General features: G+C 49.1%; 2 protein-coding genes across 4 annotated transcripts; one reads left to right on the top strand and one right to left on the bottom strand.

Moving 5' to 3' along the window:
- The first annotated feature begins 269 nt into the window (after positions 1-269).
- Positions 270-3,245, top strand: SLC50A1 (solute carrier family 50 member 1). Of its 3 annotated transcripts, none has more exons than XM_029231295.1 (6): positions 270-408; positions 1,161-1,238; positions 1,379-1,502; positions 2,091-2,252; positions 2,511-2,630; positions 2,712-3,244. In XM_029231295.1, the coding sequence occupies exons 2-6, from the start codon at positions 1,177-1,179 to the stop codon at positions 2,811-2,813; spliced, it is 570 nt and encodes a 189-aa protein (XP_029087128.1). In that variant the 5' UTR covers positions 270-408; positions 1,161-1,176; the 3' UTR covers positions 2,814-3,244. The 3 variants fall into 3 exon arrangements, with proteins under 3 accessions (XP_029087128.1, XP_029087127.1, XP_029087129.1); XM_029231294.1 differs by lacking the exon at positions 270-408 and adding an exon at positions 710-855 and having other exon boundaries at positions 2,712-3,100; XM_029231296.1 differs by lacking the exons at positions 270-408; positions 2,091-2,252 and adding an exon at positions 710-855 and having other exon boundaries at positions 2,712-3,245.
- Positions 3,246-3,537: 292 nt separating this feature from the next.
- DPM3 (dolichyl-phosphate mannosyltransferase subunit 3, regulatory) lies at positions 3,538-4,139 on the bottom strand. Its single transcript, XM_029231297.1, has 2 exons — positions 4,090-4,139; positions 3,538-3,892 (listed from the first exon to the last, which is right to left on the bottom strand). Exon 2 carries the CDS (start codon positions 3,885-3,887, stop codon positions 3,609-3,611), a length of 279 nt encoding a protein of 92 aa, XP_029087130.1. The 5' UTR covers positions 3,888-3,892; positions 4,090-4,139; the 3' UTR covers positions 3,538-3,608.
- Between the last annotated feature and the right edge of the window lie 8,145 nt (positions 4,140-12,284).

The raw sequence follows: 12,284 nt of genomic DNA, 5'->3' as shown, positions 1-12,284 counted from the left end.
GGCTCTTGGGTGAGTCAGGGCAGCCGCTCGGAACGCCTGCCAGCTGAGGCATGCGGCTCGCCCCACAGCCCCCCCAGCAGAGATGTGTGGGAGGCTGGGAGGGAAAGTTCCCGGCAGCAAGTTGGTTGGACTAGGGGGGTCGGTGATATACGTTTGTCCAGTGGATTGGCCAAGTCACAGAAAGCCGGCAGTGTGGCTGAAGGGGGAGGGCATCACACAAAGACTTGGTGATTCCTGGCAGTCCCTGTTACTTAGGGAAGAGACCGGAAAGAGGCTTCAGCAAACAGCGAAAAATCTCCCAATCCCTGGGCAACTGAAGTTCTGAGCTGCGGCCCTCCGTGAAAGCGTGTTGAAGTCCGGGTAGCAAGCTTTTGAGTTCTACCACGTAGGCTAGCGGCCTGTGGGAAAGTGAGTTGAGGCTGGGGGTCTGGGTGATCCAAGGAGTAAGCAGAGAGTGTGGAGCGGCTGATGCCGGGGACAAATCCGCGGAGCCTTAGGAAGGAGACCGGCCAGAAAACCGAGAGCAACGGGAAGACAGGAAACCCTACGAGCCGACAGCGGGCCGGTGGGGTCGAAACAGGCCCTCGCAGGGGCGGGGCCTGAGCTCCGGCTTGAGGTTCTAAGGGTGGGCCGGGTTCCGGTTCAGTTTCCGGGGGGATGGCCGAGCGCGCAGGGGCGGAGCCGGGGGCGCAAAGGGGCGGGGCTCCGGCGTCGCGGGCTCCGGTTCCTGCTAGCTGGCCGCAGGCGCCGAGCTCGGGATCCGACTCGGGGAGGGATGGAGGCGGGCGGATTGGCCGACTCGCTTCTTTCCGGAGCTTGCGTGCTCTTCACCCTCGGCATGTTCTCCACCGGCCTGTGAGAGCGCGGACGGGCTGGGCTGGGGGCAGGACCAGGAAGTCAGGAAAGGAGAGAGAACAGAGACGTGGCCGCAGCCCCAGGCTGCATCTGGAACCTAGGGTCAAAGTGGAATCGGGTCGAGAGGGCCGGGGTACAAGGGCAAGGCTGGTCACTTTACCTGAGGGAGAAGGCCAGGGTGCTGAGGGTAGGGCCGGGGGTCTGCAGTTGTCCAGAAAGGATGACAGGCATCGGGGATTTCGACGCCCCAGCAGCCTGGTCCTCCCTTTCCACCTCTCCCCCCTGCCTTCGGGTCCCCGTTACAGCTCGGACCTCAAGCACATGCGGATGACCCGGAGTGTGGACAGTGTCCAGTTCCTGCCCTTTCTCACCACGGATGTCAAGTGAGAGGGGCGATGCCTGCGGCGGGAAAGGCTGTCTGAGGGAGGTTGGGGAGGGGTGAGGAGGAATGTGGACGAGGCCCCTCGGGTCCCCCACTCACACTCAACCCCGCGAGCCAATGTCCCTCCCCTCCACCCTGCAGCAACCTGAGCTGGCTGAGTTATGGGGCCCTGAAGGGAAACTGGACGCTAATCGTCGTCAACGCCGTGGGTGCTGTGCTTCAGACCCTGTATATCTTGGTGTATCTGCACTACTGCCATCGGAAGGTAGAGCCCCTTCCTCTGCTGCATGCCCTGCCCTGCCTTGCTGGCAGGGCAAACACTGTTTCCTAGAAGACTATAACACGCTGGTACTGCCAACTTTTCCTGGAACACCCTTCCAGCCTTGCAGTCCTCCTTCCGCCATGAAGCCAGCCTGCTGAGACTCACATATTGTCCCCCATTCTGGCAAAGCTGGTAGCTCTGCCTAGCCTGATGGTGCCTTGCTGCCCAACAACCTGAGTGGAAAGGGATTTTGTCTCCATAGTTCCTTCAAAGTCAGTGCCAGTGGCTGAGAGTGAGATGATCCGCTCTGCTTCCCCATTCACACAAGCATTAAGCTCCTACTCTGTGTAGCAAGCTCACCAGAAAAGGATACCTTTCCCTCTCCTAGAAACCTCCAGGGTTGTGCGTGGATCAGACATGTGCTCAAGCCACTGGTGGGAAAGAGGATGTAACAAGTGCAATACTGGAGGCTTGGGCAAAGGTTGGCTCCTCAACTGGAGCTTGGGAGAGGGCAGGATGAATTAATTCCAGCAGCAGAGTCAGAGAGGGCTCCTGGTACATCCAGAAGTAAGGCTACTCTCTCCTCTGCAGCATGCTGTGCTCCTTCAGACTGCAACCCTGCTGGGGGTCCTTGTCCTGGGTTTTGGCTACTTTTGGCTCCTGGTGCCCGACACTGAGACCCGGCTTCAGCAGCTGGGCCTCTTCTGCAGTGTCTTCACCATCAGTATGTACCTCTCACCACTAGCTGACTTGGTGAGTGGGGGTGTCCAGGGAGGAAAGGAAGATAAGTCTCCCATAGCCAGAGACTGTAGCTTATACTCCAGAGGAAGGAAAGACCCAAATCCTGGAAGGAGACGGGTTAGTAGAGTTGGGTGAGTGGGGGGCAGGAGGGAAAGGTTGGGTAACAGAAGATCAGGGAGGACGTTTGACTTTTTTTCTGAGGAAATTCTTAGGCAAGGTGGGAGATTTACTATGTGCCTTGCTAGGAGTGTCCTTCATCCTTTCCCACAGGCCAAGGTCATTCGTACTAAATCGACCCAACGTCTCTCCTTTTCACTCACCATTGCCACCCTCCTCACTTCTGCCTCCTGGACGTTCTATGGGTTTCGACTAAAAGATCCCTACATTGTGGTAAGCAGAACAGGGGCGGGGTGACAGGTGTACGAGGTGGAAAATCAGCTCCTCTCCTCATAGCAGCCCTTGTGATTTCAGGTGCCCAACCTTCCAGGAATCCTCACCAGCTTCATTCGCTTCTGGCTTTTCTGGAAATACCCCCAGGAGCAAGACAGGAACTATCAACTTCTACAAACCTGAGGGAGTTCACCTGACCACTGGGCACCTTAATGCCAACATTCTACCAAAGAAACCTTGTTTCAGCTCTTCCTGCTGGTCACCTCCACTGGTGAAGTGCGTTGTGGTAAAGGAAAAGAACTGCTTTGAGAATCCAGGGACTAAAGAAAGGGCTTTACTTAGAAGACTGGATGGAACCTGGGAGATGAATCACTTTTTTTTTTTTTTCAAGATTTTATTTTTTAATTTGGGAGGTCGGGGGAAATCTTTAGAATGTGCCTTAAAATAAACTGTTCCCTACCCCTTGCCCATCAAGGCTCGTTCTCTGTTCAGGGATAGTCAACCTGCCTGGTTTGGTGAAGGGTAGACGGGAACTGTCTGATCCACAGTTACTCTTGGGCTGGTAGGGTTGGCTCCGAAAAGGTATCTGAAAGAACCAGGAAGTTGTAAAGACGTAGGAAGGCCTTAAAAAGAACAGAGCTTGGATGTTATGAAGAAGAATAGGCTTCAAGAAGTCCTTCCTAACAGGGCTAAAAAGACCAGGAAAGTGAAATGACTTTTACGTACTGAGAGATCTTGAGAAGGGCGTCTTTGCCTCCTTCGGAGCAAACAGGAGGAAGTACCAGCAGAATGCAAAGATAAAGGCTGAGAGAGCCTCAGGAAGCTGGCTCTTCTACCTCTCACTTATCAACAGCCGGTACACAGAATCCCCAATTCCCATCATCCATACTCCATACTCAAACCAAAGTTAGAAAATAAACTTGCGCTTTAATGGGGGAGGGGAGAGCAGGCTGTCCGTGCGGGAATGAGGTTAGGGTGTCAGAAGCGCATCCCCCTGCGGGCCAAGTCGGCTCGGGCCTCCTGGATCTGGCTCTGCAGCTCGCGGGCGGCGTCCTCGCAGTCGTGAAAAGTGGCCACGCGATAGCCCACAGTACCCAGTGCATAGCAGCCGGCGGACACCAGCAAGTAGGCGGGCAGTGACCACAGGACCTCCCGGCAAGACAATGGCAGCTCCAGGCCCAAGGCTCCCGTGGTCAAAGCAGCCCAGGTGGAGCCCAGGAGCGCCAGCCCCCACAGCCACTGCGCTAATTTCGTCATGGTCACTGCGGGAAGAGGAAGCAGAGCTCGAGGTCCCTGACACCCCGCTACCCGCTCTTCATCTGAGACCCATTCCCTGTCCTTCTACCTCACCCCCACCTCCGTACCACCTAACCTCAGGGCCGCTCCTCTGTCGCTCCCGCCCTCCGCCCTCCGCCCTCCGCCCTCCACTCTCAACCCTCAGCCCTCCTCCTACACTTACCTCTTAGCCCAGCGTCTTCCCTGAGCCGCACGGCTCCGACGTCAGCGTCCGGAATCCTCCACGGCTCGTGCTCCGCCGCCGCGCGGCCTTCTGGGAGTTGTAGTCCTCGAGCGGCGTCTGGCAGGTTCGTGGCCGCGGACTTGACCTAGGCTGTGCTCAGCCGGCTCCGCTCCTGCAGCCGCGACCTGGGCCCAGAGGGCTTTCGGTGCTGCTTCCCTCCCTCGAGACCCCGCTCCAAGCTGGCGTGGGGCTTGTAGACAGCCTGAGGACACCCTTAAGCCTTGCGACTAGATGGGAATGTAATATCGTTCCTCTTAAACTCACTTCTCCTGCACAAAAATTCCACTCATTCATTCATTCATTTATTCACTTATTTATTCTTTTATTCATTCAGTCAGTGGAACGTTTCTTGAGCGTCACGACAGACTTTGGAGAAATAGAGATGTCAAGACACGGACCCTTCTGCGGTGGAAGGAGGAAAGCAGGAGTCAGGAAAGCAGATGCATTGACAACTAACAGGTGCCCTGAGATAGGTGTTAGAACAGAGGTTGTCATATTTTAAAAGAGAAACTCAGAGGAGCAACCAGTAAGACTTGGAGCCAGAAGAAGAAGTGCTTCAAGAGGGTGTCTTTAAGGGAAAAAAACTGTGGGGACAGAGGAATCACCTGATGTGTTTAAGGTATTAAGAGAAGGTGTATACGTCTTTCAGAATTTGGGGGATGAATTCATGATAGGTATATAGAAAACCGAGTGAAAGAAAAGGTCAGGCAATTATTAACTTCAGGGAAAACAAAGAGTTAGAAAGGAAGGAGAATTATAAAAGCCTGTCTGATAAAGACCACTAAGAACAAAACTGTAGTTGGATAGTTAGGTTTATTCACTTGCTGCTGCAAGAGAGAGCACACACCAGGGGAACTGTGGAGCCGCTCATCAAACAAAGGAAAAAGCCAGGTCATTACAGGATATGGGAAGTGGTTGAGTTCAGGTGATATTTAAATGAAGCAGTATTTTGACAGGTTCAAGGCAAGCACAGATGTAAGTGAAGGAGTTAACAACAGCCTGGACTGAGAAGTGAACTGAGAATCCACTTGGAAACTACAAAGTTAACTAATTTTAGATAATTATATAATAGATAACTACATAATTAAGATAATTGTACAATGTTATGTCCAAAACCCCAATATCTGAAGCTTTGCACCTAGGTTGGAAATCGAGGCTGCTTCTCTGTATCAAAGTAATCAACATGCGTTAAACCTCCAGCAACAGTGGGATGTTCCATTCTCACTGCCTGATTTCAAACAGAAAATTTGTGACTGTATGATTTTAGAGAACGAAGTTTCTCAGCCCCATATCCCTGATGTTAATTAATAAAACCAGTTTTTACAGAGCCACAGAGTCTTAGCACAAACACTACATAACTCAGCTGTGTAGAATATTTTCACAGCCATAATAATGTAAACACTAAGTGTTGACTTAACTAAAATTTGGAATATATTTGAATTGAGAGGGTGGGGGAGGGGAGTATATGGGGAGAGTCAGGATTAGAGAGAACTATATCCTCATTTTCCATGGCAGGCAGTCAATTGATTATATCTAAAATAGAAAAATAAAAATAATAATATGGACATGTTATTTAGAAATATTGGGAATTCCTAGTGGTCCAGTGGTCAGGACTCAGCGCTTTCACTGCTGTGGCCCAGGTTCAATCCCTGGTCGGGGAACTAAGATCCCAGAAGCCGTGCAGCACTGCCCAAAAAACAAACAAACAAACAAAAAATATATAGAGGTAGTACCCAAAAAAGCAGCCAAGAAACTTGAGAGTGGTTTATGGAGGAGTGTATGTGTAGGGAGGGGGTAGGAGAATGGAGCAGGGGACTGTTATTTTTCATTGAATGCCTTATAGAACTAGTTGGCCTTTTTTTATATATATAATTGGCCTTTTAAACTATGCGAATTCCTTTGTTAAAGTAAAAATTAAGGCAAAATTAAAATATTTTTAGAAACCTGCTATATGAGCTTCAAAGGCCCACCTCCACTCCCTTCCCCCAAATCCTACTAGTAACCCACTCAAGACCTCACTAGCCACAACGACTTTCAACACAGTTCAGGGGCCAGGCATCAGCCTTGCAGATCCAGAAATTCTATCTTATTCACCCACAATAGATGTGGCCCTGAAAGATTGCCACTCCCCAGAAAATTTTGGGGGGAAAGATAATGAGAAGGGGCTTGCCCTGCAACACATAAAAAGAAAATAAATTATAGTGTCATAATAATCAGCAGAAGATTAAACATTCATCGAGGGGCTATTATGTGTCATGCCTTTTGTGACACTGCATGTTTGATTTTCACAACAGGCTGCAGTAGGTACTTTTATATCCCCATGTATGAATGAGGAAACCAAAGCGGAGAGAAGGTAAAAGGTAAGTAACTTGCCCGAAGTCATGCAGGGTAGTAAGTAGCAGACTGTCTCATCTGACTCAAAGCTATATGCTTAGTAATTTCACCTTTCTGGGTTACTGGTATAGGAATGGGCAGATAGGGATCGTCATAGCAGCTGACATTCATTGATTGATTACTCTGTGCCAGGCACTGTAATGAGTACTTTATGTGCATAATCTCATTCAATCTTTACAGCCACCATATGAAGTAGGTACTATTATTATCTCCATTTCGCAAATGAAGAAACAGGTACGCCCCAGATAGTCAGACTAGACTGCAGAGCCTGCAAACTTTGCCACTAAGGTATAGCATCTCCCTACCTAGATCAATGGAACAGAATAAAAAGTGAAGAAATAGATCGAACATACACCATTTCAGCATATGATAGAAATGGCATCTCCAGTGAGGAAAGATGGATTATTTGAAAAACATTTGCAACAAGCTTACCATTTGAAAAAGTAAATTAAGTTATATTTCAACCTCACATCTTATACTAAAATAAATTCGCAGTGCATTAAACAAAACTTCATGTGAAAAGTGAAACCCTAAATATGCCACAAGAAAATGTGGGTACATATTTCTCTAATGTTCAGCTCAAGCAACACGTCCTCCAAGCAGCCTTCCTGGGCCTTGACCCTGTCTTGCAGGGTTGGACACCATCTTCCTCCTCTGAGCTCCCACAGCCTCTCTATTATAGATGGCACTTGCCATGTTGAGCTGTAGGTGTTTTGTTTCCCTGCTTGGGCCACCCAGGACCATTGTAACTCCAGGACCAAGCATAGCGTGGGAAACCCAGAGGGCTTCTATAAATGTAAGATGAGGGGCAGAAGGAAGGACAGGTTAGCATTTGATGGTCTCCAGCGAAACTGACCCAGCTGTCCTGGTCCCAGGAAATATAACTACTCCAGAGACTCCCATCTACTGGACACAGGGTCTTTGGCTTTGGATAGCATTGGATGAAAGCCAGCAGATTCTTATGGTCCAATTCCCTTCTCTTCAATCTTTTTACAGACCGTTACCCTTCTGCAGCTACAGCAGGCCACAAGTACACGTGATTATAGCAGGGTATGAAAGGCAGTACAGCTTGGGGGTTAAAAGTTTGGGCTTTTAGAGCCCCAGATGTCCTGAGGTTGGGTCCTGCCTCTTTCCTTTACTTAGCTATGTGACCTTGGGCAAGTAACTTAACCTCTCTGAGCTTCAGTTTTCTCACATTTGTTGGAGTTTTCTCCTTTGGCAAGCTTTTTTTTTTGGCTGTGTTGGGTCTTTGTTGCTGTGCGCAGGCTTTTTCTAGTTGCATCGAGCGGGGGCTATTCTTCTCTGCAGTGCATGGGCTTCTCATTGAGGTGCCTTCTCTTGTGGAGCACCGGCTCTAGGCACGCAGTGGCTCGTGGGCTTAGTTGCTCCACGGCATATGGGATCTTCCTGGACCAGGGCTTGAACCTGTGTCCCCTGCATTGGCAGGTGGATTCTTAACCACTGTGCACCACCAGGGAAGTCCCACCTTTGGCAAGCTTTGGTTTCAGTGAGAGACAAATTCCAAATCTAGAGCCCTCTATTTATTTATTTATTTAATTTATTTATTGGCCGCACCTAGCAGCTTGCAGGATCTTAGTTTCCAGGGGTTGAGCCCAGGCCCTCGGCAGTGAGAGCACAGAGTCCTAACCACTAGACAACCAGGAAATTCCCATGGAGCCCTTATTCTAAGTGCACTAAAGATGGGAGAATATGCAAAATTACATACAACACAGAGTAAGGGATTGACTGTTTCAGGAAAGGCATGAGCCTCTATCAAATAGGCCCTAAAGCCCAAGGTGATACTGGAAAGATGAGTAAGAGAATTCAGGTTGTGATTGGGGGCGGAGCTTGCAAAGCCAAGGGAAAGCCTGAACAAAGGCAGGGAGGCTTGAGAGTTCATTGTGAGTAACCCTCTGTGTCTGTCTCTGGCACAAAGACTGCTTCATGGAGGAGTGGCAGGAGGTGAGGCTGGAAAGGCCAGCCAGGGTCAGACTACCTAAGAAAGACCCCTTAAAAGTATTTGTGTTAATACTGTATGCTAACAATATATGTGGAGCCTAGAAAAATGGTACAGATGAGCCAGTTTGCACGGCATAAATAGAGACACAGATGTAGAGAACAAACGTATGGACATCAAGAGGGGAAAGTGGTGGTGGTGGGGTGGTGGTGGGATGAATTGGGAGATTGGGATTGACATATATACACTAATATGTATAAAATAGATAACTAATAAGAACCTGCTGTATAAAAAATAAATAAAATAAAATTCAAGAGAAAAGATTACCTAATAAAGTAAAAATAAAATAAAAGACAAAATTATAAAATAAATGGTAAGAAATTTGGGAAAATAAATTTGCAACAAAAAAAAATACTGTATGCTAACACATATATATGGAATCTACAAAAAAAAAAATGGTTCTAAAGAACCTAGGGGCAGGACAGGAATAAAGATGCAGACGTAGAGAATGGACTTGAGGACACAGGGAGGGGGAAGGGTAAGCTGGGACGAAGTGAGAGAGTGGCATGGACATATATACACTACCAAATGTAAAATAGCTAGCTAGTGGGAAGCAGCCACATAGCACAGGGAGATCAGCTCCGTGCTTTGTGACCACCTAGAGGGGTGGGAGGGAGGCTCAAGAGGGAGGGGATATGGGGATATATGTATACGTATAGGTGACTCACTTTGTTTTAAGGCAGAAACTAACACACCATTGTAAAGCAATTATGCTCCAATAAAGATGTTTAAAAACAAAGTATTTGTGTTGGGCTTGGTCCCTCAGGTCAGCATCTTCCCCCCTTAGAGAAGTGGGAGGTCCCCATGTGTGCCTGCGTGTGTCCTGTCAGGCAGCAGGTGCCATGGTGATTATTGGGTCCTTGAGGAAGGTTCCAGGTGATTAGATTGTGTTAATTCTATCAGCATCCTCAGGGCACCCACAGCTCCGTTGGGGTGACAGGACAGACAGACATGTAATCCACAAAAACACATACAGACAAAATCACAGCCGGGCTTTCAGGAGAAATAGTGCATCAGAGGTTGTGCTGCTGATTGGAGAAGGGTCTGGGTGAATCAGGTGAACTAGAGGAGACCAAGATGGGAAAAGACAGTAGCCTGAGGCAGGAGGGATCCAGAAACAGGGCTGGTGGCTGACAGAAACATTCGGCTGATTCTGAGGATTCAGCAGTTTGGAGTTGATGCAGGCTGGAAGTTGAGTTTTAGCAAAGAGCTCAAAGTGTGACAATGGTGTATGGCTAGTGGGGTTCTTGGTTCTTTTAACAAACATGTATTTAGCACCTACGTCAAGCAGTATTCTAATGACCAAAAGAGACAAAATCTCTGCTTTCAATGAAGCTTGCAATGAAAACAAACTGCTTCAATGAAATGGTAGGAGACAGACAGGAAACAAACAAATATTTAATGTATCAAGTAGTGAGAAGTACTGTGAAGAAAAATATAGCTAGGTGAGGGGCTAAAGGGTGACAGTGTACCATGTGATATAGCATGGTCAGAAGGGTGTCTCTGAGACATTTGCATGGAAACTTGAATGAGGTGAAGGACATAGAAGTGTAGATAACTGCTGGATGGCTGTTCCAGGCAGTGGGAACAGCATGTGCAAAGGCCATGAGGTGGCACAGGGGACACATGGAAGCCAGGAGTGGGATGGAGGAGCATGGGGAAGAGTGTGAGGAGATGAGGTCAGGGGTGGCAGGGATCAGATGCTGTGTTGTAACCATGTTGGTTAAGCATCAAGGCAAATACCAATGGATCTGGATTTCAACTCCAGCCTTGCCTTCCCTTATAATCTTTTTCTTTTTCTTTCTTGCTTTATTAATTTTTGGCTGCGTTGGGTCTTCGTTGCTACATGTGGGCTTTCTCTAGTTGCGGCGAGCAGGGGATACTCTTTGTTGTGGTGCACAGGTTTCTCATTGTGGGGGCTTCTCTTGTTGCAGAGCACAGGCTCCAGGCGCACGGGCTTCGGTAGTTGTGTCAAGCAGGCTCAGTAGCTGCGGCTCGCGGACTCTAGAGTGCAGGCTCAGTAGTTGTAGCACACGGGCTTAGCTACTCCGCGGCATGTGGGATCTTCCCGGACCAGGGATCCAACCCGTGTCCCCTGCATTGGCAGGCGGATTCTTAACAACTGCGCCACCAGGGCAGTCGTCCCTTATAATCTTGAGCAGGTTGTTTTAACCTCTCTTGCATTTTACCCCATTTCATTTCACTGAAACAGATGTATTAGTCAGGGTTCTCCAGAGAGCCAGAACCAATAGGAGATATATCCGTGAAATTTAAGGTCTTGTCTCATGAAGCTGTAGAGGCTGGCAAACCCAATATCTGCAGGGTCTCACTCTGTCTTGACTTCCTCCTGACTGGGGCTGGGGACAGTGGGCAGAGGGCCAGGTCCCAGCCCACACGAGCATCGACCAGTGAGAGAACCCAGCAGGCCAGAGCCAACGTTGCTGTTCAAGTCCACAGGCTATATCTGAATTCCCTCCTTCTCTGGGGAGGTCAGTCTCTTGTTCTATGGAGCTCTTCAGTGGATTGGATGAGGCCCACCCACATTATGGAGGGCAATCTGCTTTACTCCTATTTTAAATGTAAATCTCATTCAAAAACCCTCTCACAGAAACATCCAGAGTGGGAATTCCTTGGTGGTCCAGTGGTTAGGACTCCACACTTCCACTGGAGAGAGCACGGGTTCGATCCCTGGTCGGGGAACCAAGATCTTGCACACCACATGGTGCGGCCAAAAAATTAAAAAAAAGAAACACCCAGAGTAATGTTTGACCCAATATCCGGGCAATGTGGCCCAGCCAAGATGACACATAAAATTAACCACACAGGGCTTCCCTGGTGGCGCAGTGGTTGAGAGTCCGCCTGCCGATGCAGGGGACACGGGTTCGTGCCCCGGTCTGGGAGGATCCCACATGCCGCGGAGCGGCTGGGCCCGTGGGCCATGGCCACTGAGCCTGCGCGTCCGGGGCCTGTGCTCCGCAGCGGGAGAGGCCGCAACAGTGAGAGGCCCGCGTACCGCCAAAAAAAAAAAAAAAAAATTAACCACACAGAGTAAGAATATCAATCTCATAAGGTTGATGTAAGTGTTGAAACTGAGAATATCTGTAAAGCACTAAGTTGGCTGGCAAGGTCATGGCTGTTATCACGTGGGAGAAGATGACATTTGTCAAATGCCTAATAGGTTAAGCGCTATGCTAGGCTCTTCCACGTTGATATTTAATTCCAATCCTCTTTGCCACAATTTGAGGCAAGTATTATTATCCTCATTTTACAGACGATGAATTTAAGGTGCAGAGAGATCACTCAGCTTGCCCAAGGACCCTCACCTGGTAAGTGTCAGAGCCAAAACTAGAGCTCAGGTCTGTCTGATTTCAAGACCTGGGCTCTTTCCTACTGCCCCGCATATGTCTAGAACCTGAAGCTGTCTGAGTCAGAAAAAGGCCCGGGTCACAGAGGCTGGAAATGGGGGCTGGAGGCCGAGAACAGGAAGGGGAGGGATCTCCCTGGAGGGTTAGTCTAGGCCTTCACACACCAGTATACATGCACCTTAGTCCCAGAAATTCCCTTGAAGCAGCCCTCACAGCAACTCTTGGCCCAGAATGGGGGTGTGTGGGAGGTTTTTCTGTGGGGTCCTGACCTGTGCAGAAGGGAATCCCACTTTTCAGTCCCTTCTGTTAGTGTCTCAGCCTAAAAGTAGGGGAAACATGTCCAACTTATTTGAGGTGAG

This window comes from Monodon monoceros, unplaced genomic scaffold (assembly GCF_005190385.1).
Source record: "Monodon monoceros isolate NGI ecotype Baffin Bay Population unplaced genomic scaffold, NGI_Narwhal_1 Super_Scaffold_18, whole genome shotgun sequence".
NCBI lineage: Eukaryota > Metazoa > Chordata > Mammalia > Artiodactyla > Monodontidae > Monodon > Monodon monoceros.
The sequence above is the reverse complement of the archived record's forward strand: the minus strand, read 5'-3'. Positions and strand labels throughout refer to the sequence as shown.

Excerpts from the sequence above, each read along its gene's own strand:
- SLC50A1 (XM_029231294.1), top strand. The coding sequence starts at position 776 with ATGGAGGCGGGCGGATTGGCCGACTCGCTTCTTTCCGGAGCTTGCGTG. Across the intron at positions 856-1,160 it reads GGCATGTTCTCCACCGGCCT|CTCGGACCTCAAGCACATGC; the intron begins GTGAGAGCGCGG and ends TCCCCGTTACAG. Across the intron at positions 2,631-2,711 it reads TAAAAGATCCCTACATTGTG|GTGCCCAACCTTCCAGGAAT; the intron begins GTAAGCAGAACA and ends TTGTGATTTCAG.
- DPM3 (XM_029231297.1), bottom strand. The coding sequence starts at position 3,887 with ATGACGAAATTAGCGCAGTGGCTGTGGGGGCTGGCGCTCCTGGGCTCC.